Genomic DNA, 22,418 nt, shown 5'->3' with positions numbered 1-22,418 from the left:
GGAGGATGGGCGGGCTCAAGGTATCCTGCTGCTGTGCGTTGCTGAGGCCCGACTATGACCACTGATGGTGGGTCAGTGGCCATCAAAGGCGTAACTAGAGGTTTATTACAGTGGGTGCTAAACTTCTAGTCCTTACTCCAGCATTGGATTCAACTGTATCTGCATTCTAAGGACATAGATACAGTTGAAACCGGGACATCAGTGAGTGGCTTGTGACTCCACTTAGGTCTTTAAATGACCCCCTTAGGGGTTCGTGACCATAATTTGGGAAACACTGTTCTAAACAAAGAGTCATTCAAACCAATGTGCTTCAGATGTTGTGTCAGATTTCCAGTAAGGGCTCATGAACGTGGCACTACTATGTCCATGGACCAGTATAGCAGTACATGGACGACATTGATCCTTAGGCGCTCTGCATACTGTCGTATGGTGCTGCTATAAGGCACCATATTATCCCCTAGATGGAATGTTTCAAGGGGAGAATACCTCTGTAATTCAGAATCCAATGGAGCATGACACAATTGTCTCACAGTATTCACATCAAAAACATGTACCTTTGTGTAATATTAGAAAGTACATGGAGGTACAGTATGGGCCAAGATATTGGTATAAGGTTTTGTATTCGAAAACCACGTTCTACAAATCCTGAAGACGGCCATGCGCGTGGCCTCTAACTAAAACCTTTAGGCAAGACGTTTTCTGGTTCATAGGTTTTAACTATTTTTTTCTTCAGTTTTGATTTGTAGAAATGGCTCTGAGAGCAACAAAAGTGGACTTCCACAAGCAGGAGAATGCCAGTCAACACAACACTTCAGAGTTTGACAATTCACACCTAATTGTGAGAAGAGGACAGCCATTCAAATTAAAGATTTCCTTTGACAGGGAAGTGACTCAGAGGGATAAAATAATCTTGCAGCTCGCAAATGGTAAGAATACAGAATAAACAACCTACAAAGGCACTATCTTCATATTATTCTATGTTCACATCTGCGTTGCAAATCTGGGGAAAATGGAGGACAAAATAGTGCATCAGTTATCTGGTACAATGACGGACACAATGACGGAAACATTATCGAATGCATTAAAGTCAGTGGATTCTGTCTGGCGCCTTTGGTACCCGTTCTGTAAAGAATTTGTGGCTCCCGGTTTTTCGTTCTTCTGCACCTATAATGAAAAACTAGAATGCTGATGTGAACAGAGCCTTAGTTATACACAGTATATGTATTAGCGGTTTTGGTACAGTATAATCAGACAGTATCCAACATCCTGATCTGAACCAGGTCAAATTGCTAAATTTTTCAGTAAAAGAAATATAAAACTAAAGAGCAAAACCAAAATAGGGAGATCAGTACTGCAGTCAAAACCAGAAAATGAGCGTCTTTGCAAATGTATTAAATACAATCTTTGGTTAATCCTAGGGTCACGTCCAATGAAATCCAATGGGACCCTTGTATCTATTGAGTTGAACTCTTCATGCCTGCCTAATGAATGGAGTGCTAAAATTCAAGATTATCATGGCAAGGAGGTAAATAAATGTTACAATAATGTATTTTTCATTTCTGCCTATACTTCTTTTATTGATATATGTACTCAGAATTACTAGCCATTTAATTTAGTTAATTATTAATTATACAGTTTACAGTCTCCTTATGTTAAACTAACAAATGTTGTTATTCTTAGTGTATTGTAGCTGTAAATATTCCAGCCAATGCAATCATTGGAAAATACTTTCTAAGTATAATAACAGGAAGAGGAGTCGTTTATATGGCAGGAGATTATCCCATTTACGTCCTGTGCAACCCTTGGTGCAAAGGTAAGTTTTCATTTTGTTTTTAATATCCAATTATCATATTGCTCATGTTCACATATTTTTTTTGGTGCTCAGATTCAAGATAATATACTTCTGTCTGCTTTAAAAATCTAATTGAAAACAAACTTTCTCATGCATCACACTTTGAGCATGGTGGGGAGATGCAACTGCAGGATGTCTCCCTCATGCTGTGAGAGGGATGGAGAAAAGCCCTGACATCACTCAAGGAAGAGCCCGCCTACTCAGAAATCATGGAGAGAGAAAATGTGCAGATTTTGCATTCATTATTTGTAAATATAGGATACTAATAATTGTTTGCTAAACTGCAAAACGAATAATGTGCCTTTTATACCAATAAATATGAATTAAGAAGGTGAACATCACAATAACTTGTGAAATAAATGAAGAAAATCTGTGAACGATTAAGATCTTTATGAATTTTGTATTCAATTAGGCAAAAGGGAACACCATTCAGGGAGCATCTAACAGATTCCATTCTTTTAAGAGGTCTAAGATTCTATTCTTTTAAGAGGTCTATCAGGTGACAGATTCTCTATAGATTAAAGGGAATGTGTCGCTAGAAAATTTTTTTTTTTTTTTTTTAGCTAAACAGTGTTTAAATGATTAAACATTTTTCTAATTTTTTTAATTTTTTCACGAGTCAGGAAATATTATAAATTAGATTCAAATTTATAACATTTCCCAGTGCTGGTCACTAGATGGAGCAATTCCCAAAATTGCAGCATTGGCATGTGGTAAAGCAACCACATTGCTTTATGCTGCAAAATTTGGGAAAACACACTCGCTCTAGTGAGCTCACAGAATCCCCCCTCCCTTATCCTGGCTAGTGCCAGGAGAAAGGAGGGGATTGAACGGTCAAACCTCCTACACTGTGGGTCGCCATTTTTTGAGCTAACACACAGTGTAGTAGGTTTACATACAGTAGTAAACACACAGTAAAACACGTACATACACAGAAATAACTTACCTGCTCGTGCCGCCGCCGCTCCCTCCGGTCCGTCCGCTCCCTCCGCTCCAAGTGCTTGCATTAGAACACAAGTCCGGAAGCCGCGACCGGAAGTAGTAATCTTACTGTCCAGTCGCGGCTTCCGGTCCACAAGAAAATGGCGCCGGACGTCGCTCGGCCGAAGACCTTCCATTTGGACTGTGTGGGAGCGGCGCATGCGCCGTTCCCACACAGACAGCGTACAGCATAGTGAATGGAACGGGTCCAGTTCGCATTCTCTATGGGGCTGTATGTGCCATATTCCATGTCTGTATGTGTCGTTAATCGACACATACAGAGATGAAAAGAAAATGGCAGCCCCCATAGAAAAGAAAAAGTGCAAAAATAAAAAAAAGTTAAACACAAACACACAAATAAATAAAACATTTTTTAATAAAACACTAAAAGCAAATTGATATAAAAAAAAATATTTCCGCGACACTCGTCCTTTAAAACACTGCTGTAAAAAAAGTGACACAAAAAAATATTGACGTCTTCATGTTCCTCTAAATCCCGCAAAATTGTCCTTAGTAGCAAATCAACTTTAAGTGGGGTTGTCTTCTGCTGGACCTTTGGACTGAACCTACTCTTGTGGGCCATTCGGACCCTGGACATTTGAAGTATCCGCTAGCTTTAGTGCTCACAGTAAAATGTAAATGTTATCTATAGGAGACACTTTTGACTCTGTCTGCTTTGTAGCCCATGCATAAGGGCCAGTATGCCATCAGTCTGGAAGGTGTTCTAGAAGCAAACTAAAAATGATTCAGATTTAAAATGTGTCTGAATATGTTTATGTTATTAGATGACAATGTATACATGCCAAATGAGGACGAGAGAAAAGAATATGTCCTGAATGACACGGGTTACGTTTATGTGGGATCTCAAAATAACATCAAAGCAAGGCCATGGAATTTTGGGCAGGTATGTGTTCACTTACAGCAACAAAGCCTTGTAATGGGAAAGCCACATTCAGGCAGGCAAAATAATGAGTCTATACTTGAAATGTATATTATATACAAATAAAGGCATGGGATGGTGTCAGATCAAAGGAGAGAAACTTTTACCAAAGGGTTTGTTTGGGAAAGGTTTCCCTGCTTTGTTATGACTTGATCCCATCCCAATTTTGCCACAAAATATGGGCTCATATATCACTGCATCTGTGCTGGCAAAAAGAAATTGATGAAAATGAATCCATTAGTTGGTAAATTTATCTCTCAAAAATTCTTTGCGGTTGTATGTTGTTATTGTTACAGCAAAACTTTATTCAATCCCTGCATATTTCTAATTTAGGGACATTTGAATGTCAGAAGTGCAGAATAATTTAGATAACTTTCAGAACAATATGAAAATGTTTTTGATTGTAACAAAATATCTTTACTTCTATTTGGTTTAAAGACAATACTGGAACAGTCGTCTTATCCTGATCAAATCTCAGCATTATAGCCATCTCATGTAGCAATAGAGACAAAACATTGATAAAACCAGCAGTAGACATACCTAAGAAGTAAAGCCTCTTTTAAGGGGTTGTTTGGTTTAGAAACACAATTTTAAATAATTTATAAGGGAATTCTGAACTAATGGAAGGGTTCTCCAATTCAGGGCCTCTATCAATTAGCTACAGCAGGGGGGCAGTTATAAAGAGTGCCTGTTGCTCTGGGGGACCCTGCACAACTGTGCATTACACAGTACACAGACAGACCATTGCTTAAAGTGGAAAGGGTGTAATACTACATTTCACCTGCAGTTGTGCTGCAGGAAAATTAAACACTTGCTACCAGGGCTCCCCACAGATTACAGTTGATTGCTTTGGGACCCAGCAGCGAGACAATTTGTGATCAGTTTATCATCAGGGAAAATTTAGAACAAAAAGGGATTATACAACGCAGACAAGTCCTTTAAAGATTATAATTCAGGAAACTTCATTATCAGCATTGTTGCTGGAAGTGTGCCCTTTAGTGGGAGTGGCACAGTAAACTCAAGCTCCCTGCTAATCCCTCTTCTTTAGTAGAATAAAGGCAGTCTTTATTCTTCTTTACGCTGCTGTCGTGATGTAATGACATTTTAATGATGCTGTTTTATGATTTGTACTTTAGTTTATTAAGAAAAGACTGATTCCTGATTTAACATGTAGACTTTGGTAGTTGTTAAGAAATCAAGTCAAGAACAAAACAATAACTTTTTACATGATAGAGTAAAAATAGTGTCTTCATTCTAATGTGGCAGTGAAGCATAACATTCTCTACAGATTCTGACACAGTAATATCTACTGAGAATAAGTTTGGATCATATGAAAATCCAAGGGATTGATTTATTGCATTATGTATAAGCCATGTATATTTAAATAGTAATTAGACAAGCTTTATTTCAGCAATTGAGGTAGAGGGCATGCAAGTCTATCCAACAAGCATGAAAAATAGCTGGACCCTACTTCGTGTAACATAACATCTTAAGTATTTTGGTCCGTGAGCACAAGGGTACCAGGACAACACTATTTATTACATACAGTGGAAAAGATTAATTAAATTAAGTGTAAGAAAAAGATGGAGTAGTTGCTCCTAGCAGCCAATCAGAATCCAGCACTCATTGTTCAGAGGGATTTTAGAAAATAAAAGGGGCAATATGATTGGTAACGAAGGGCAACTGCTCCACTTTTCCCTTGCACTAATTTTGATAAATTTTGTGTATACATAGAATATTATGTGACCGTTACTCACCCTAGATGCATTGCCCATGTATCTGTAGTCCACAAATTGCCCTTTGGGACCAAAATTTAGCATGTGTTAATTTCACCTAACTTTATTTACAGAAACGTAGAGATTGTATTGTAGGGGGAAAGGGAATTTGTCCTATTAGTCCTATTACTATTTAATATTCTCCAGTTAACACATATTCACATAACATGCTACAGAGGTCATTTAATAGCTTTTAAAAATACATTGACAATGTAGCATCAGAATCCAGTTGTATCCAAATGTATATCTAATGACATTTTTCTCTTTTTGATTTTTAGCATGAAGAAGATGTGTTGGACTGTTGCTTCTTTCTTCTTGACCGTAGTGGACTCAAACCAGCAGCAAGGAGAGACCCTGTGATTTTATCAAGGAAGTTCTCTGCTTTAGTATGTTGTACACCAAATTTTATATTATTCAAAGTCTCCTGGTATTCAATAAATGCATTTGTTTAGTGAACAAAGTTCTTTGATACCCACATGACCCTGAATAATCTATTATATGAAAATGTATCAACTTCATAAAGAGCCTTATCTGTGTGTATGGTATTGCTATACTACCTTATCTAGGCTTCCAGCAGCACAAAAGAGCTGTAATTAACTCACCCACCCTCTACCACAGGATAGGTCATCAGTATATGATTGGTGGGGGTCTGACACCTGGAACCCGCACCAATCAGTTGTTCTGGCTGTGTTGCAATGTTCGGTACTGGCTCCAGTCACACTATAGTGGCCGAGCTGCAGTACTGCAGCTGTGCTCCTATTCAAGTGAAGTGCAGTTCTGCAGCACGGCCACTATGCAGTGTACGGAGCCAAATTTAATAGTGCGGGGTCTGGGTGTCGGACACCAATGATCATATACTGATGACCTATGCTGCAGATAGATCATCAGTATGAAAAACATCCCATGTCCGGACAACTCCTATAATTTTCTTAAAAGATCAGAAATCATTTAATGTGACAAAAATTCAATAATAGGAACTATTAGAAAGGGGCAGATTATCTATAGCACTGTAAATATGATTATTGGTGTGCCATCGCATAATTGACCAGATATATATACTTTCCTTAGGTTAATTCAAACGATGACAATGGAGTCCTGACGGGCAATTGGTCTGGAAATTATTCTGCAGGATCTTCTCCCACCTCCTGGACAGGAAGCAGTGCTATTCTGCAGAAATTTTACAAAACAAAAAGGCCTGTTCTGTTTGGTCAGTGCTGGGTATTCTCAGGAGTTGTAACAACAAGTAAGTAAAAAACATGCCATAAACATTTTTTTTGTGGTTCTCAGTCCTGATGCAGTCTGGACCACTAGGGACATGGTAGGGACTCCTTGGACAGCAGCTTAGGAAACATGATTTAAATATGTAATTTATATTATTGATTTACAGCTCTGTCTTTCACTGTCATAGTTAAATAGTTGATAAGGTTGAAAAAAGATACAGGTCCATCAAGTCCAACCTATAATCCTTGACACTTGGCCTGATGAAGACGCTGGTTCAGCGTTGAAACGCGTAGACTTTTAGAATAAATTATTTATTTTTGTATTTCAAAACACTGGAACTGCTTCTACCTTTATTATCAACAGCGCCATTTATGCTCCACCAATTTTTTCTTCCTGCAAAAACCTAATAATCCTATCAGTTGCCTATTGCCCTATATTAGTAGAAAAATTCCTGTGCGACTCCAAATACGGCAATAAGAATAAATGAGTTGATCAATGTCCCATCTCCAGAATTTAAATTACACGGTTGAACTTATAAACAGCAGGACCAGTATATTACTGGTTTCTTTTGGCCTTGGTACTGCAATCCACCCATTCCCTTTTACTCTGTAAATCCTCTACAAGGTAATTGTTAAACATATTAAAAAGAAGATAGCCCACTCATGACCCCAGTGGTACCCCACTGTTAACTGTACCTTTAGTCAGGGGCGTAGCTAAAGGCTCATGGGCCCCGATGCAAAAGCTCTTATTGCCCCCCCCCCCCCCCGCAAACTTCTCATGGCCCACGGTCCGCAGCTTTCAGTTGCATCGCTGGGTCTCCTAAGTGACCCAACAATACAGCACTAGCAGCCGGGGCGTCACTAAGGACTTAAAATGTCAGGGGAAATAGCCCCAAAAAAAAAAAAGTGTGTATATGAGACAGCATAGCATATCTATAGCACTACGACCCTATAAACTATGGATAGGATTAGATACATTGGCTCAGCAGACAGTATCACACATGATAGGATTAGATACAGTGGCCCAGCAGACAGTATCACACATGATAGGATTAGATACAATGACTCAGCAGACAGTATCACACATGATAGGATTAGATACACAGCTCAGCAGACAGTATCACACATGATAGGATTAGAGATAAGGCCCAGCAGACAGTATCACACATGATAGGATTAGATACAGTGGCTCAGCAGACAGTATCACACGATAGGATTAGATACAGTGGCTCAGCAGACAGTATCACACATGATAGGATTAGATACAGTGGCTCCTCAGACAGTATCACACATGATCGGATTAGATACAGGACTCAGCAGACAGTATCACACATGATAGGATTAGATACACAGCTCAGCAGACAGTATCACACATGATAGGATTAGATACAGTGGCACAGCAGACAGTATCACACATGATAGGATTAGATACAGTGGCTCCTCAGACAGTATCACACATGATCGGATTAGATACAGGACTCAGCTCGCTGACATTGCAGCTCCAGCGCTGGACCCAGCAAAGGTAAGAATAATAATTTTGCTTCTTTATGTGTTACTAATTATTTTTGTGCGTTTGAGTTTTCTTACAGGTTCGGTTGTTGGACTTCGGATACGAGGACTTCAATGACGGCGTTTTTTTATTCTCAATAAAATGGTTAATGAGGGTTGTGTTTTTTTATTTCAATAAAATATTTTTGTTATGTGCTTGTATCTTTTTAAACTTTATTATCACCGCCTTAGTAATGGCCGCTGGCTGATTGGCAACCTCCATTACTAAGGCGGGGCTTAATGTTAGCCGGTGCAAAGGCCAACACTAACCCCCATTATTACCCCGATACCCACCGCCACCAGGGGTACTGGAAAGAGCCGGGTACGAACCAGTACCCATCCATCTGTAGTGACGGGCAGGCACCGGGGTGGCCGCAGGCTGGTAGTATTAGGCTGGGGAAGGCCAAAAACAATGGCACCTACCACCCTGGTAATGCTGCCTGCTGCTGCTGTGTTGTATATGGCTGGTTATGAAAATTGGGGGGGGGGACCCGACATCGTTCTTTCCAATTATTATTATTTTTTTTTTTTTTAAATGACGTGGGGTCCCCCCCATTTTTCATAACCAGCCAGATACAATAAAGCAGCAGCAGCCTAGCATTACCAGGGTGGGAAGGGCCAGTTTTTGGCCTTTCCCCTCCTGATAATACCAGCCTGCGGCCACCCCAGTGGCCGACCATCACTACAGATGATCAAGTACTGGATGGTACCCGGCTCTTCCCAGCACCCCTGGTGGTGGTGGATACCGGGGTATTAATGGGGGTTAGTGTTAGCCTCTGCACCGGCTAACACTAAGCCCCGCCTTAGCAATGGATGCTGTCAATCAGCCGGCGGCCATTACTAAGGCGGTAGTAATATAGTTTAAAAAAACCCACAAAAGACATAGAAAAAATATTTTATTGAAATAAAAAAAAAACACACAACCCTCATTAACCATTTTATTGATAATAAAAAAAAAAAAAACGTCATCGAAGTAGTCCTGGAATCCGACGTAGTCCAACGACCGAACCTGTAAGAAAACACACAAAAAAAACGATTAGTAACACATGTGTTAGGCTTAGATACAGGGCCCATGTGTGATACTGTCTGTGGGACCCTGTATCTAAGCCTACCACAAGGTAGGCTTAGATACAGGGTCAAGCAGACAGTAATCTTATACAGTATAAGATTACTGTGTGCTGGGGCCCTGTATCTAAACCTACAGTGTGGTAGGCTTATATACAGGGCCCATCAGACAGGATCACACATGGGCCATGTATCTAAGCCTACCATGTGATTGGCTTAGATACAAGGCCCAGCAGACAGGATCACACAATCTGTGATCCTGTTTAATGGGCCCTCTAAGCCTGCTACATCGTAGGCTTAATGGAGTTGTGCAGTCCCTAAACATTGATGTGCTATTCTCAGGATAGGCCATCAATAGCTGATGTGTCGGGGTCCGTCTCCGGGGACCCGGCAATCAGCTGTTTTGAAGGGGCCGCAGCACTCGAACGACAGCTGCTTCCACTTCATTTCACTACTCGCTCACACTGTGAATCGCCGATACCGATTCATAGCGTGATCGGAATGAAGGGGAAGCAGCTCTCGTACGAGTGCTGCGGCCCCTTCAAAACAGCTGATTGGCGGGTCCCGGGAGTCGGACCCCGCCAGTCAGGGCTACTAATCTTACCTTCCTCTTCAGCCGCGGCGGATGTTCTGTCCTCTCGATGTTGTGCGCGGCGCATAGCGCTGTGACGTCATGCGCTGCGCACAGCGCTTGACGTCAGGACCTCCGCTGCGATCCGGAACCAAGAAGGTAAGTACAGTCTGTTACTATAATAACAGGGGCCCGCGGCCCGAGTTACTATAGTAACTTTTTATTGATCTGGTGCGGGGGGCTGTGGGCCCCCCTCGCTTCAGGGCCTGGTCACAATTGCGACCGCTGCGACCCCTGCTGCTACGCCAGTGCCTTTAGTCATTAACAAGGTACAACATTTTCGAGCTTAAAAAAAAAGACAAAGAAAAGTATCTAAATATGTCTGAATGTTCACCAAGTGATGCCACCTTAGCCCAGAAGTACTTAATTTTCATTTTCTTACCCAGCTCTGTTCAGCATCTCTGTTTTGTTGCTGCCAGTGATTTTTGTAGGTGGGATATCCATATAAAGGACTACAGCTTTGCCTATATTTATAGCTGCCAGATTGCCCCTTTATTACAAGGTGTAAGGTAGTGCTGTAATTACTCACTGTCTGCTACTGAGACATAGATCTGCTGGTCAGCATGTGAAACAGGATGCCTCCAGAGACAGGAAGGGAGGAGGAGAGCAGGGAACATAAGAGCAGTGGCGTAGCTATAGGGGTCGCAGTGGTCGCAGTTGCGACCGGGCCCCTAAGCCCCCGTTGCCATACAGCATGTTTCCGGCACTTCCTGGTTACGGTCACATGGTACACTTAGTGTACCATGTGACCGTGTTGTCATGTGACACGTCTTCCAGACAGAGCAGAAGAGTCGGTGCGGAGGACTCCAGGTAAGCTGCAGTGTAATGTAATGTATTGTGTTGTAATGTCTTGTGTTGTAATGCCTTGTAATGTATTGTATTGTGTTGTTTGCGGTGGAGAGGGGGGGGGCGTTAAATCACAGCCCCCCCTCCTCCACCGCAAACTGCACAATACAACACAATACAGTATAGTACACATGACTATGAGAGCGGGGCTGCGGCTGTGTAATACAGTCACTGCCCCTCTCCTTTGTCCTGATATGTGCGCGCCGTCAGGATGATGCAATGCGGCCGGTGCTGCACTAATGATCTGCGGCACTGAAGACAGAACATGGCGGGCACGCTACAAAACACCCCCATGTTCTGTCTTCGGTGCCTGAACCGCCGCTCATTAGTGCAGCGCCGGCCGCATCACCTCATGCTGACCGCGCACGCACTTCCTGTCAGGAGCGGGGCAATGGCTGTATTACACAGACGCAGCCCCGCTCTATAACGGCGGAGATCAGAGAAACCTCTCATTACCGCCGCTATTCTCCTGAATGCTGCGATCAAAGCTGACTGCAGCATTCAGGGGAAAATGAGAAGGGGGATGCCCCTAGATCGCAAAACAGGGAATTCCCTGTGACGCGATTGAGGGACATACCATATATGGGCAGACAGCCAAGGGTCCATTGAAGGACCCCAGGGCTGTCCTACCATATTTCCTGTTGTTAGGGCATACTTGGGTATGTCCTAACAACTGCCTGTGTACTATACATACACAGGCTAATGTACTGGCTTATAGATTTAGGCCAGTACATTGAAGTTTAAAAATAAAGTAAAAACAAAGTAATGTTAAATAAAAAAAATACACATACACCTTTTTTACAATAAACATTAAAATAAGTCTCAATACATAAAACATACACATAATCGGTATTGGCGCGGCCGTAATAACCTGCACAACAATTTTTTTGCATCATTTATGATGTGTACTCTGTAAAAAAATAAAATAAAAATTGCTTTCTATCACTTAGGCCCGATTTACAGGACCGTGCCTGCAATCACGGCCCGCGATTGCGGGCACGGCCGGCCGCCGACTGCCACCCGCATTTTCAGGCTGTGCTCCCATACAAAGTATGGGAGCACGGCCCGCAAAATGCAAAAGAACGGACGTGTTCCATAATTTTCGGAACATTTCTACGGCACGGACACCCATCCGTAGTTCAACGGAAATGTGTCCGCGCTCAATGAAAGTGAATGGGTCCATTTTTGCAGACCGCAATTGCGGTCCTCAAAAATGGAGGTTATTTACGGTCGTGTGCATGGGGCCTAATTGTGAGGCACAATGTGCGATGATGAATTTAACCTCCATGTGCCTCACATTAATAGTAATTAACCCCATCATGTACCTCACACATTAACCCATTATGACTGAGAAACATGATGGGGTTAATTACTATTAATGTGAGGCACATTCAAAATTCATCACACCTCGTGCCTCACATTAGAAAACGAAATAACTTTTTTTTTTTTATTACTGTTGGCAAAGTAAATGAAGTATCGGTATCGAAGTCCAAATTTTGGTATCGTGACATCCCTACACTGTGGGTCGCGTCCCCCTGGTGGTTCGTGAGTCACTCACCGAGGTCCCGGTTCCAATCAATGCTGGAGCAAGGAGCTGACATCTCTTTGATCCAGCATTCACTGTGCCCTGAACGGCTCAACGCAGGCAGGCGGGATGTAGCGACATCATCGCGCCTGCCTGCGCTGAGTCACTCATAGTACACACCGGAGGAGGCGAAGGATCCTCCACTCGATGTGGGAACGGGGATAGGTAAGTAATTATGCTATTTTTATATTATGCACATATGGGGGCATTATACTGTATGGGGGGCTGATATGGGGAGCATTATACGGTATGGGGCTGTTATGGGGGGCATTATACGTTATGGGGCATTATACTGTGTGGAGGCAGCTATGGGAGCATTATACTGTGTGGGGGCATTATACTATGGGGGCTGTTGGGCAAGGTGTCTGGGCATAGGCGCGCGCAGGGGTCTGATGATGATGGTGGTGTTGGGGAGGGGTAGGGGGGCCCAAGCTGAATTCTTGCACCCGGGCCCATGAGCCTTTAGCTACGCCCCTGCATAAGAGGCATGTGATGTGTGACCTCCCATACACTACAGGAAAGGGGGAGATGGGAGACAACCATGTGGCCAGAGTATCAGATGCCACACAAGCAGAAGAGCAGGGTCATGTGACTGCACGTGAGACTGGTTTACAGAAGCATTTTTAGTTACAGAAAGTATATTAGTAAGTAATATATCTTACTGCAGTTAAACCATCTGCACATCATTTTTAAAGACCGGAAAATTCATAAAACAAAATTAATTTTGATAAAATAGTAGACCAACAGAATAGAGTTACCTCAAAAATAGTGTTTTTCTATCATAGTTAAACATTTTGGATACTTATAAAACATTATCAAATCAGCTGTGCATTCATAGAAGACTAGTTTAGGTAAGATGTAGGGAGAGGTTTTCTGGGATATAAACATTAGGATTAAAGGTTTATTTGTTTATTTGGAGTGGGTCCAACACCGATCAGCAAAATAAAGGGCCCTTGTATGTACATCGTAGGTGACTCGCTGGAGTGTTGTAGCCCCTTCATTCTACTGATTGGCTGATTAGCATGAATTTTAGGGATCGGATCCAACCAACGAAACATTGATGGCCTATTCTAAGGATTGGCAATCCAGGTTTAAATCTCGCAAAACCCCTTTAATCAAATTGATATTTGATTGCTTACTATAAGTTTTAGACCATTATTGCCATTACGGTTTTCCACCATAATATTCAGAAATCCATTTGATTTATTATTTATTTCTGGGAGCTGGAGTGAAATCAAGCTTTTATGTCCCTTTATTTTGTTTTCTTTTTCTTTTAAATAGTTATGCGCTGCTTAGGGATCCCAGCAAGAAGCGTCACTAACTTTTCTTCAGCTCATGATACTGAGGAGAATCTAAAGATTGATTTTTACATAAATGAAAAAGGAGAAAAGATGGATGATTACTGCAGTGATTCTGTTTGGTAAGAGAAGTACTTTCAAAAAGGCTTCTGAAAAGACTCTTATCCGCTTTATATTCCTATTTCCCATGAGTATAGGGTATAGTATCTTAGGCACATTAAGATAATAATATAGAGTATTTTTAAATAATTTGTGAACAACAACTACCAAGTGTCATTGCTTGTGCTTTAGCCTCGGGCCACCAATTTGCAACTAATAACTATTTACTAAAATCAAATAAACCTCCGGGGCTAGTTTTGGCTTTTCTGACAGAGTCCCATTTTTTAAATCTGATGAGTAACTTTATGGGGGAATAACTTTTTTTTAAAGCTTTTACTTATACAAGCGAATCTGAGATTGTTTTTTCATGACACATTGTACTTTAATTATGTCGATACATTCTGTGTTTATTTGTGAAAACACTAAAATGTATAAAATTAACATTTTTCTAAATTTTTATTTCTTTGCTTGTAAGACAGATAATCATGGCACACAAAATAGTTAATAATTTAAATTTCCCATATATCTACTTTATGATGGCATTATTTTTTAGACTTTTTTATATTTTTTCGAATGTTAGAAGGCTTATACATTTATCTGTATTTTTCCAGATTTTTAAAAAAGGGACCAATTCAGTTCTAAAGTGGCTTTGAGAGGCCTAGAATTAGAAACTCCCCATAAAGCAACTCACTGTAAAAACTGCACCTGTCAAAGTATTCAAACCAGCCTTTAATTGTTTAACAAGAATTAAAGCAAAGTAGAGGTAAAATATAAATTAGTTTTTGCTGAAATTAAATTTTTATATATTTTTTTCTGTAACACAGCAGGTGTTAACAGGGAAACAAAACTCTATGGGGCAGATGTACTAATGTGGATGCGCCTAGAATATGTTGTAAAATGCACCAAAATGTGGCACATTTCTGGAGCATAATGTCGTATCTAGATTTAAACATTAATTAAGCAAAGAATGCACAAAAAAACTGATCTTTGTGCTTCACTAGACACTTTTAAAAAGTGTCTCAAAAGGGAGCATGGCTTAGCAGAAAGATGGAGCAGCTTAAAATATGACAATGTGCTTCAAAATTGCGCTAACAATCTGGCACAAAATTTTGTCGCAAAGTAAGTCAAACTAGTCTAAGTTTACGCTGTCTAAATCTTAGACAGAATTCGTATATCTGCCCCAATATTTATTAGCCTGATTCTACAGTTTCTAGAAATATCCAATATATATGGCCAAAGTTCACTACTTGACTCAAACAAAGGTCTCAGAAATGAAGGAGCACCTTGTGGATTTTGAGGCCTCCTTTTTATTAGGCACCATTTACCTGGCACCATTATAGGCCTTGAGGTGCCATAACATAGGAAACACTTAAAAAAGACCCAATTTTGGAAACCACACTCTCGAGTAATTCATTTAGGGCTGCAGTGAGCGTTCTGACCCCACAGGTGTTTGATAGATTTTATTACTATTGGGCCGTGAAAATTAAAAATATATTTTTTTCCAATAAGATGTATTTTTAGTCCAAAAATACCACATATATGAAAATACTGTATATGTGGTTGTAAACTGCTGTTTGGGCACACAGCAGAGCGGTTGTTTTAGCTAAACATTTTTCATTTTCACAAGGCTTAATAGGGGGAATTACGTAATTCCCAAATATGACATTACCCATATGTGGTTATAAACTGGGCACACTGCAGGGCTCAGTAGGGAAGGAGTGCCATTTGGAGCGCAGATTTCGCTGGAATGGTTTTCGGGTGCCATGTTACGTTTTGCAAAGCCCCTAAGGTACCAGTACAGTAGAGAAGTCATCCCAGTTTGGAAACTACATCTATGTGTCTAGTGAGCCGTTTTTTTTTTTTACCCAACAGGTATTTTCCACAAATTAGTGCGTAGTGGATGTTGTAGGGTGAAAATGGCAATTTTTCCATAGATTTCCATTTCAGTCTCCAATAAAGCTGTGCCTAGTCTATGCCACTCTGAAAAGACAGCTTTCTAACTATTATGCCATGTTTCCTGATTTTATAAACATCCTACATGTGGCTCTAATCTTTTGCCTGGACATAGGACAGGGCTCAGGAGTGAAAGAGTACATGCGCATTTGAGGCCTATTTTGGTGATTTATACAGCATTGGCCCATAATTGCAGAAATCTCCGAAAGTTGACCTTATTTTTGAAACTACACCCCTCAAGACTTTTACCAATGAATGTAGTGAGCATTTTGACCTCACAGGTGTTTTCCCCTCTAGGTTATTTCTATTGTTCTGTATGCATTCTAATCATAAGCTTACAAAGTGTTTAGGTGCCTATGAAAATATACTGTACATCTACCATCATAAAATGAAATATTTAGAGATTGAAGCAAGTTTAATATATATGCTGATGAGAATGACATTATTTATCAGCTATCATATGAAAGTTGTTTATTCTAGGAATTTCCATGTATGGAATGATGTATGGATGAAAAGGCCAGACCTTCCCAGTGGATATGATGGCTGGCAAGCAATTGATGCAACCCCGCAGGAACCAAGTGAAGGTAAGATGTACGATGTAAGTTAAAAAGCTTTTCATCTGACTGGCTGCAGCATAGTACTTTTTATAACAGTCCCGAAATGACGAGAATAGTGATATTATGGAAGTACCGTATCAACAGGAGAAATTTTTTTTGTTCTTTTTTAAATCTTAAGACAGAGCACAGCAGAAAATAAGGAAATAATAATTCATGTGTCCATGATCTTTTTTAAGCTGGAGGAGGCTGTGTAGGTTATTGTAATTCTCGTCATTTTACAGTTCAAGGTAAATTATACTAATGTGTTAATTTTAATATCTGAACTATAGGCACATATCACTTATCAGCTTTATGATTTATTATGGTTTGGCAATTTGCCCATAAAAAATGTTGGTTGTCTGTGATTTTTTGGATAATATGTCCAGAAAAAAGAAAAATCAGGTTGGCAACTCTGGGTACATAATTCTGAAGAATATTGGATTATGCTGTAGCATTGAAGGGGTTGTATCAAACAAAATTTTACATTTTCTCTTCATTGTATTAATGGGTTGAGCCCAAACCATAAAAAAAAAGTCCCAGATTATTATTCTCAACCATAAAACTTTACAGTTGATGTTCATCATTTAGGCTGGAAGCATTTTTTTTGGGCATCTGCCAGACACAAAGCTTTTTATCTGGCTGCCAGTTTTTATAGAATACATAAATCACTGCAGAGAACATGTATTGTACAGAAAACAATGACGTTGTGCTGTATACCACTCCAGCCGACTATTGACATAACCAATGGAGATCTCAGGTCTCGACCATGGAAACCTATACATAAAAAACTTCCGAAGCCAACATTGGGCAGATGGGAACTAAATATTAATTATTGAAGGTGGCATCCCACGACTGTGTCACATTGAAAGTCATTCAACTTTTTAGTACAACCCATTCTACGGCTAATGTTTGTCTATGGAGAATGCATGCCTATTTTTGACATATATACCAATATTCACTTTCCTCTATATATTCCTATCTAGGTGTCTTCCAGTGCGGCCCTTGTTCTCTGACAGCTATAAAAAAGGGAGTGGTATATCTGCCATATGATGCTAAGTTTGTGTTTGCTGAAGTGAATGCTGACAAAATTGAATGGATGGTTAGAGAAAAAAATGGAGAAGAGCAACTCACCCAGTTAAAGGAGGAGAAAAAGAGTATTGGTAAATTTATCAGTACTAAGACAGTCAATAAGAACTTAAGACAAGATATTACATTACAATACAAACACAAAGAGGGTAAGTAGCAATCTGTGAACTCTGTGCTTTGCACTTAAATACACCTATACATAGCTCAACAAATGCAGAAAGGGAAAGTTCTAAGCATTAATATTGTATATATTTAATTTATATATTATATATATTTATTCACTGTATATAATTTTATTTATTACATTTATTTTTGCTCATCAGAATTTTTACAAAGTACAAATTACTTATTTGCATGTATATTTAGGACTCATTCAGGATTGCATGATGCCTACATAATAAGGGATTTAGTGTGACAAATTTGGTTTAGTCGAAACCTTCATTGTTTACTCCCAAAGAGTCAAAATTTATCCTGATCATGTAATGGACACAAGGTGCATGGATTGATAGAAGACACAGCTCCCATACAAATAGTGCAATGAGCAGTTCACCTCCAACAGCAAGTAGTGATCTTGAAAACCGTGAGGAGATGATACAGAAAGTCATTTTACAAAAATTATTTGCTGAAACCGGAATACCCATTTAAGTCGTATGTTGAGTATATTAGACAAGGGTGTATTAAAACTCTTCATCTGAAATTTATTTATATATTTGCAGAGGTTCTCTACTCTTCTACTTACTTATTTTGACAGAATACAGGATAGACAGTTTTTGCTTCGAAGACTACTTACCCCTTCTTTGCCCTTAGTTCAGTGATTTTGCCACGACCTGAAATTGGTTGCTAGAATTGCTACCCGAGAACGCCTTTAAAAAGAATGTGGTTGTTAGGTAGGGTGTATCCCTAGCTACCAGTCTATCTGACATGCAGGAAAAAGGAAAAGACGCTTGGAAGCAGTCAAAACATGTCATGTATCATCTCAAGCTGCAGTAGCAATCAAATTGCAAAAATAAAAAAAGGGGGTTTTCCCTACAGAAAAAATTTATGACCTATTCACAGGACCCCCACAGATCGTTAGCGCCTTTATCCTCCATAGAGTGCACGGAAACAGCAAAGCACTTTCACTTGTCTGTTTCGTCACTCCAATAGAGTTGAATGGAGCAGTGGCGGGCATGCTCAGTTGCTATTCCATACACACTCCTCCTCATCGCAGTTGTGGTGGTAAGGAAGAATGGGAGACGTAGGACCCCCATACTACTGATCGGTGAGAGCCCTATAGGTGATAAATGCTGTTTGTGGGAAAACCCTTATGATGTGGAAAACCTCTTCACAACATTTTATAGACTGATATGTTTTGCAGTGAAAACTTCTGACATAAAAACGAATTGAGCAGTAGAAAAGTGACCATAACTGATAATTTAATCTTTGTTGTCCAGGTTCTCCAGAAGAAAGAGAAACTTACCAAACAGCCTGCTCCTACCTAAAGTCAGACGCTTGCTTAGTGTTTGCAGCTCCTCCAGCACCACCTCCACCTGGCATTAAGATACAGATCACAGGAGAAAAAGAGTTACTACCTGGGAATCCTTTGTCCCTTAATATTTTGGTTGAAAATGAATCAAATCAATCAAAAACTGTGACTGTCACTGCTGGCTGTCAGTTACAGGCCTATACAGGCAAAATTACTGCCCCACTAACATCCATCATACAGACTGTGGAGGTGGCAGAGAAACAAGGTAACCTACCTACTGACTGTAGTAATCCCCTTTTTTTATAGCACTGTTGATTCTGAGCTTCCTGCTTCACTAATGGAATACAAAAACTACTTATGTGGGGGTCTCATTCCCATGGAAGCAATATCACCAAAAATGCCGCAAAAATCTCTGATGTGAACCTTAACAGTTCTAAAAAATTTCTAAAAGGGGGTTTAGAAGAATTTCCATAGATAGTCCATCCTTAGGATAGACCTTTGAATATTTTGGGGTTTTCAAAATTACAACTTTTACTCTCTCACAAAGAAAAGCCCTGTTCATCCCATTCCTTTTTACATTTTTTGCATGCACTTTATACCATACATATATTAATAACGCAAATTATGTAGCAATATTATTATATATCCATTTATCTTCCTTCCTTATTTATTTTTCCTGCTGCACATCACATTTATAGTTGCTACCATTCCTGTGAACCTTGCTGCCGACCAGTACATGAAGTCTATGACTTTAGTAGATGATGAGCTCATGATCAGACTCAATGTCATAACAGAAACTAAAGAGGGACAGGAAAAAAATAGTGAGTGCCTGGTCATACCCTTTATATACCCACCGATCAAAGTGGAGGTAAGTTTTACTTGTTACATCATATGTAAATCTTTTTCCTTAGCAATATATAACTAAGATTCCAGTAAAGGTGGCCAAACACAGTAAAGTAGGCAGATCGTAATGTTTTCTGTGATATGTAATGTTTTTTCTAAGGGTATTAGTTACCCACTTTCACAAATGTTGTCAATTCCTTAGTTTTGCCCCTGATAGAAATGGCATAAGAGGTGCTTGGCACCTGTATCTCCTCCCTGAAGCGTCATGCACATGACAGAGTCCTGTGCACGGAACCAGTACAGAGTCACATGGAGTTCCTGCGGCTCTGCACTGTGGAGTCATAGGCACTGCATGTGCCACCATACGGTACCTCCGTATGATGGAAATATTATCCCCTGAAAGATTACTTCACTAATAGGGCAACCATTGGAACTTGCCACTATTTTTTATTTTATTCCACATGAATCCAACATAAAAAAACCTCTATATGATTCCATATGAAGTTGGGGGCGTACAGAGGTACAGTAGGGCCCCAAGCACCTTTGTAGGTTTTGTATTATGGCTCTGTACAACTTGGTGGATGTACCATTGATCTAGAATACGGTCAAGTGCGTGAGTCCTATTTTGTCCTTCTGTAATAAAAATTACTTTAGCTTCCTGCTTTGGCAATCACACAATAATTGTCAGGTCCGTATTTCACACCGAGTAACCACCTCTGTAAATTGAAAGCTGAAGGCATGCCTGGAAAGAAGTACACCACACAGAGTAATGTTGGTAGACATCCCCTCCGTCAGCCAGGAGGAAGACTGAAAAACTTTTTATTCAGAACAAAGAAACACAGAAAGAGACACATGCCTCCTCCCCAGAGATATGGGAGTGCCCAAGCCCCCACCGGTTTCTCAGCTGTAACTTCTCAGACTCACTCTTCTTGCATTCCAGGGGGCAGTGTCTTCCATAGGTGTGTCCGACATGAACAAAGAACTTATTATATATCAGTATATTACACAAAGAACTGAAATGTATATACATATGTGTGAGGATAATATTTTTCAAACAATATACATAGTAATGATCCCTGACATAATCATATAGTAAAGTGAATGTCTGACTAAAGTCACCATATATTTTACCCTTTGTTTTCCTACAGATGCCAGAAACTGGAAAGATTGATGAAGATTTTACCTGTACTTTCACATTTAAAAATACTCTAAGTGTTCCCTTAGAGAAGTGCGAGCTGCATGTTGAAGGACTTGGCATCTTCCGACTTGAGAAGTTTGATCAAGGGTAAACACAACATGCTTATGTATCATTCTTTTATTGACTCAGTATACCAATATATATGCATCTTACTATTTGCAACTATGAAAATATTGTTTGGTATGAAGCCCAGAAGGATTACTCAGTTACTAATTCGTTATCTAGTTAGTTGCATCTTGGCTAATAAATACTAGTCACAAAAACATGGGTTGGTAGGAAGATTTTACATAGTTTGAAGTTTGTATTATTGTGCATGTTTCAATATTAATATTCTCATTTCCTACATAGGGATATTAGACCTGGAGGAATCTTTCGTTCCAAGATTATATGTGCCCCTAAGAGAGTTGGAGAAAAGAAAATTGTGGCAGAGCTAATTTCCAAGCAAATTAAAGGAATTCATGCAGAGAAGATAATAAATATCACTAATTGAATATGGAAGAGATGTATTTTAATGTACGGCAAAATTAATGCCTTGTTGCCGTTGGTGCAGCTGATACAGATTTGAGAAATCATTTACCTTGAATACAAAATAAAACTAAGAATTGTGGAAAATCATCCTACATCCAGATTTCACAAACTCTTCTTTGCTAGATGAAGTGAGCTGCTGTGACTGATTAGCAAAAGGTCTAAAAAAAACAACCATGCAGAGTATTTAGTGCAATGGGTGTCTTAACGGTCTGTTTACACGTTGCGTAAATGCTGCGGAATTCCTGCAACGGAATTCGTTGCGGAAAATCAGAAGCAAATACAGTAGCAGCAAAGTGGATGTGATAATAACACATTTCATCCACACACTGCGTAAATACTGAGCGAAAAAACGCTTAGAAATTGACCTGCGATGCGGAATTTTATTTTGCAGCATGTCAATTGTATTTGCGTAAACGCTGCTTATTTGTTGCGGGTTTTCCCCATTGAATACAATAGGGAGGTAAAACCTGCAACAAATAGCAGTTGTTGCTTTTTTTGCGGCAGGTTCGCAGCGATTCCACCGCAAAAATCCCATGTGACCGCTACAGCCAATCACAGGCTGTAGCGGTGGTCACATGGGATGAAACGTCATCCCAAGAGGTCGGCCTGGACGAGGTCAGAGGACCGGCCTCCTGGGATGACGCTTCATCCCATGTGACCGCCGCTGCTGCCTGTCACAGGCTGTAGTGGTCTCCTGGGATGAAACGTCATCCCAGGATGCCAGCCTGCTAGCCAGCCAGCTAAGCGCTGCAGTTTTCTGCAGCAGACATTCCGGGTGGAAAAGTGCACCACAGTTTGGTGCGGTTTTTCGCCCGGAATTCCCTGCACCGCACAGGGCAGATATGCTGCATGCTTTTACGCAGTGTATCCACCCCGTGTGAACTCAGCCTAAGGCTATGTTCACACAGA

The 22,418-nt window shown here is 40.2% G+C and overlaps 1 protein-coding gene across 2 annotated transcripts in view; it reads left to right on the top strand.

Moving 5' to 3' along the window:
• The window catches only part of TGM4 (transglutaminase 4), an 83,667-nt gene extending 62,084 nt beyond the window's left edge, over positions 1 to 21,583 (top strand). For both annotated transcript variants that reach the window (XM_075828591.1, XM_075828593.1), the window contains 13 exons: positions 734 to 926; positions 1,419 to 1,525; positions 1,681 to 1,813; positions 3,619 to 3,737; positions 5,827 to 5,934; positions 6,617 to 6,791; positions 13,725 to 13,863; positions 16,274 to 16,377; positions 17,373 to 17,624; positions 18,909 to 19,205; positions 19,639 to 19,808; positions 20,932 to 21,068; positions 21,330 to 21,583. In XM_075828591.1, the coding sequence (XP_075684706.1) occupies positions 749 to 926; positions 1,419 to 1,525; positions 1,681 to 1,813; positions 3,619 to 3,737; positions 5,827 to 5,934; positions 6,617 to 6,791; positions 13,725 to 13,863; positions 16,274 to 16,377; positions 17,373 to 17,624; positions 18,909 to 19,205; positions 19,639 to 19,808; positions 20,932 to 21,068; positions 21,330 to 21,471 (2,061 nt within the window). In that variant the 5' untranslated portion in view covers positions 734 to 748 and the 3' untranslated portion in view covers positions 21,472 to 21,583. The remainder of the gene's footprint in view (positions 1 to 733; positions 927 to 1,418; positions 1,526 to 1,680; positions 1,814 to 3,618; positions 3,738 to 5,826; positions 5,935 to 6,616; positions 6,792 to 13,724; positions 13,864 to 16,273; positions 16,378 to 17,372; positions 17,625 to 18,908; positions 19,206 to 19,638; positions 19,809 to 20,931; positions 21,069 to 21,329) is intronic.
• Positions 21,584 to 22,418: the final 835 nt, after the last annotated feature.

The sequence above is a fragment of the Rhinoderma darwinii genome, chromosome 5 (genome assembly GCF_050947455.1).
Source record: "Rhinoderma darwinii isolate aRhiDar2 chromosome 5, aRhiDar2.hap1, whole genome shotgun sequence".
Classification (NCBI taxonomy): Eukaryota; Metazoa; Chordata; class Amphibia; order Anura; family Rhinodermatidae; genus Rhinoderma; species Rhinoderma darwinii.
The sequence above is the reverse complement of the archived record's forward strand: the minus strand, read 5'-3'. Positions and strand labels throughout refer to the sequence as shown.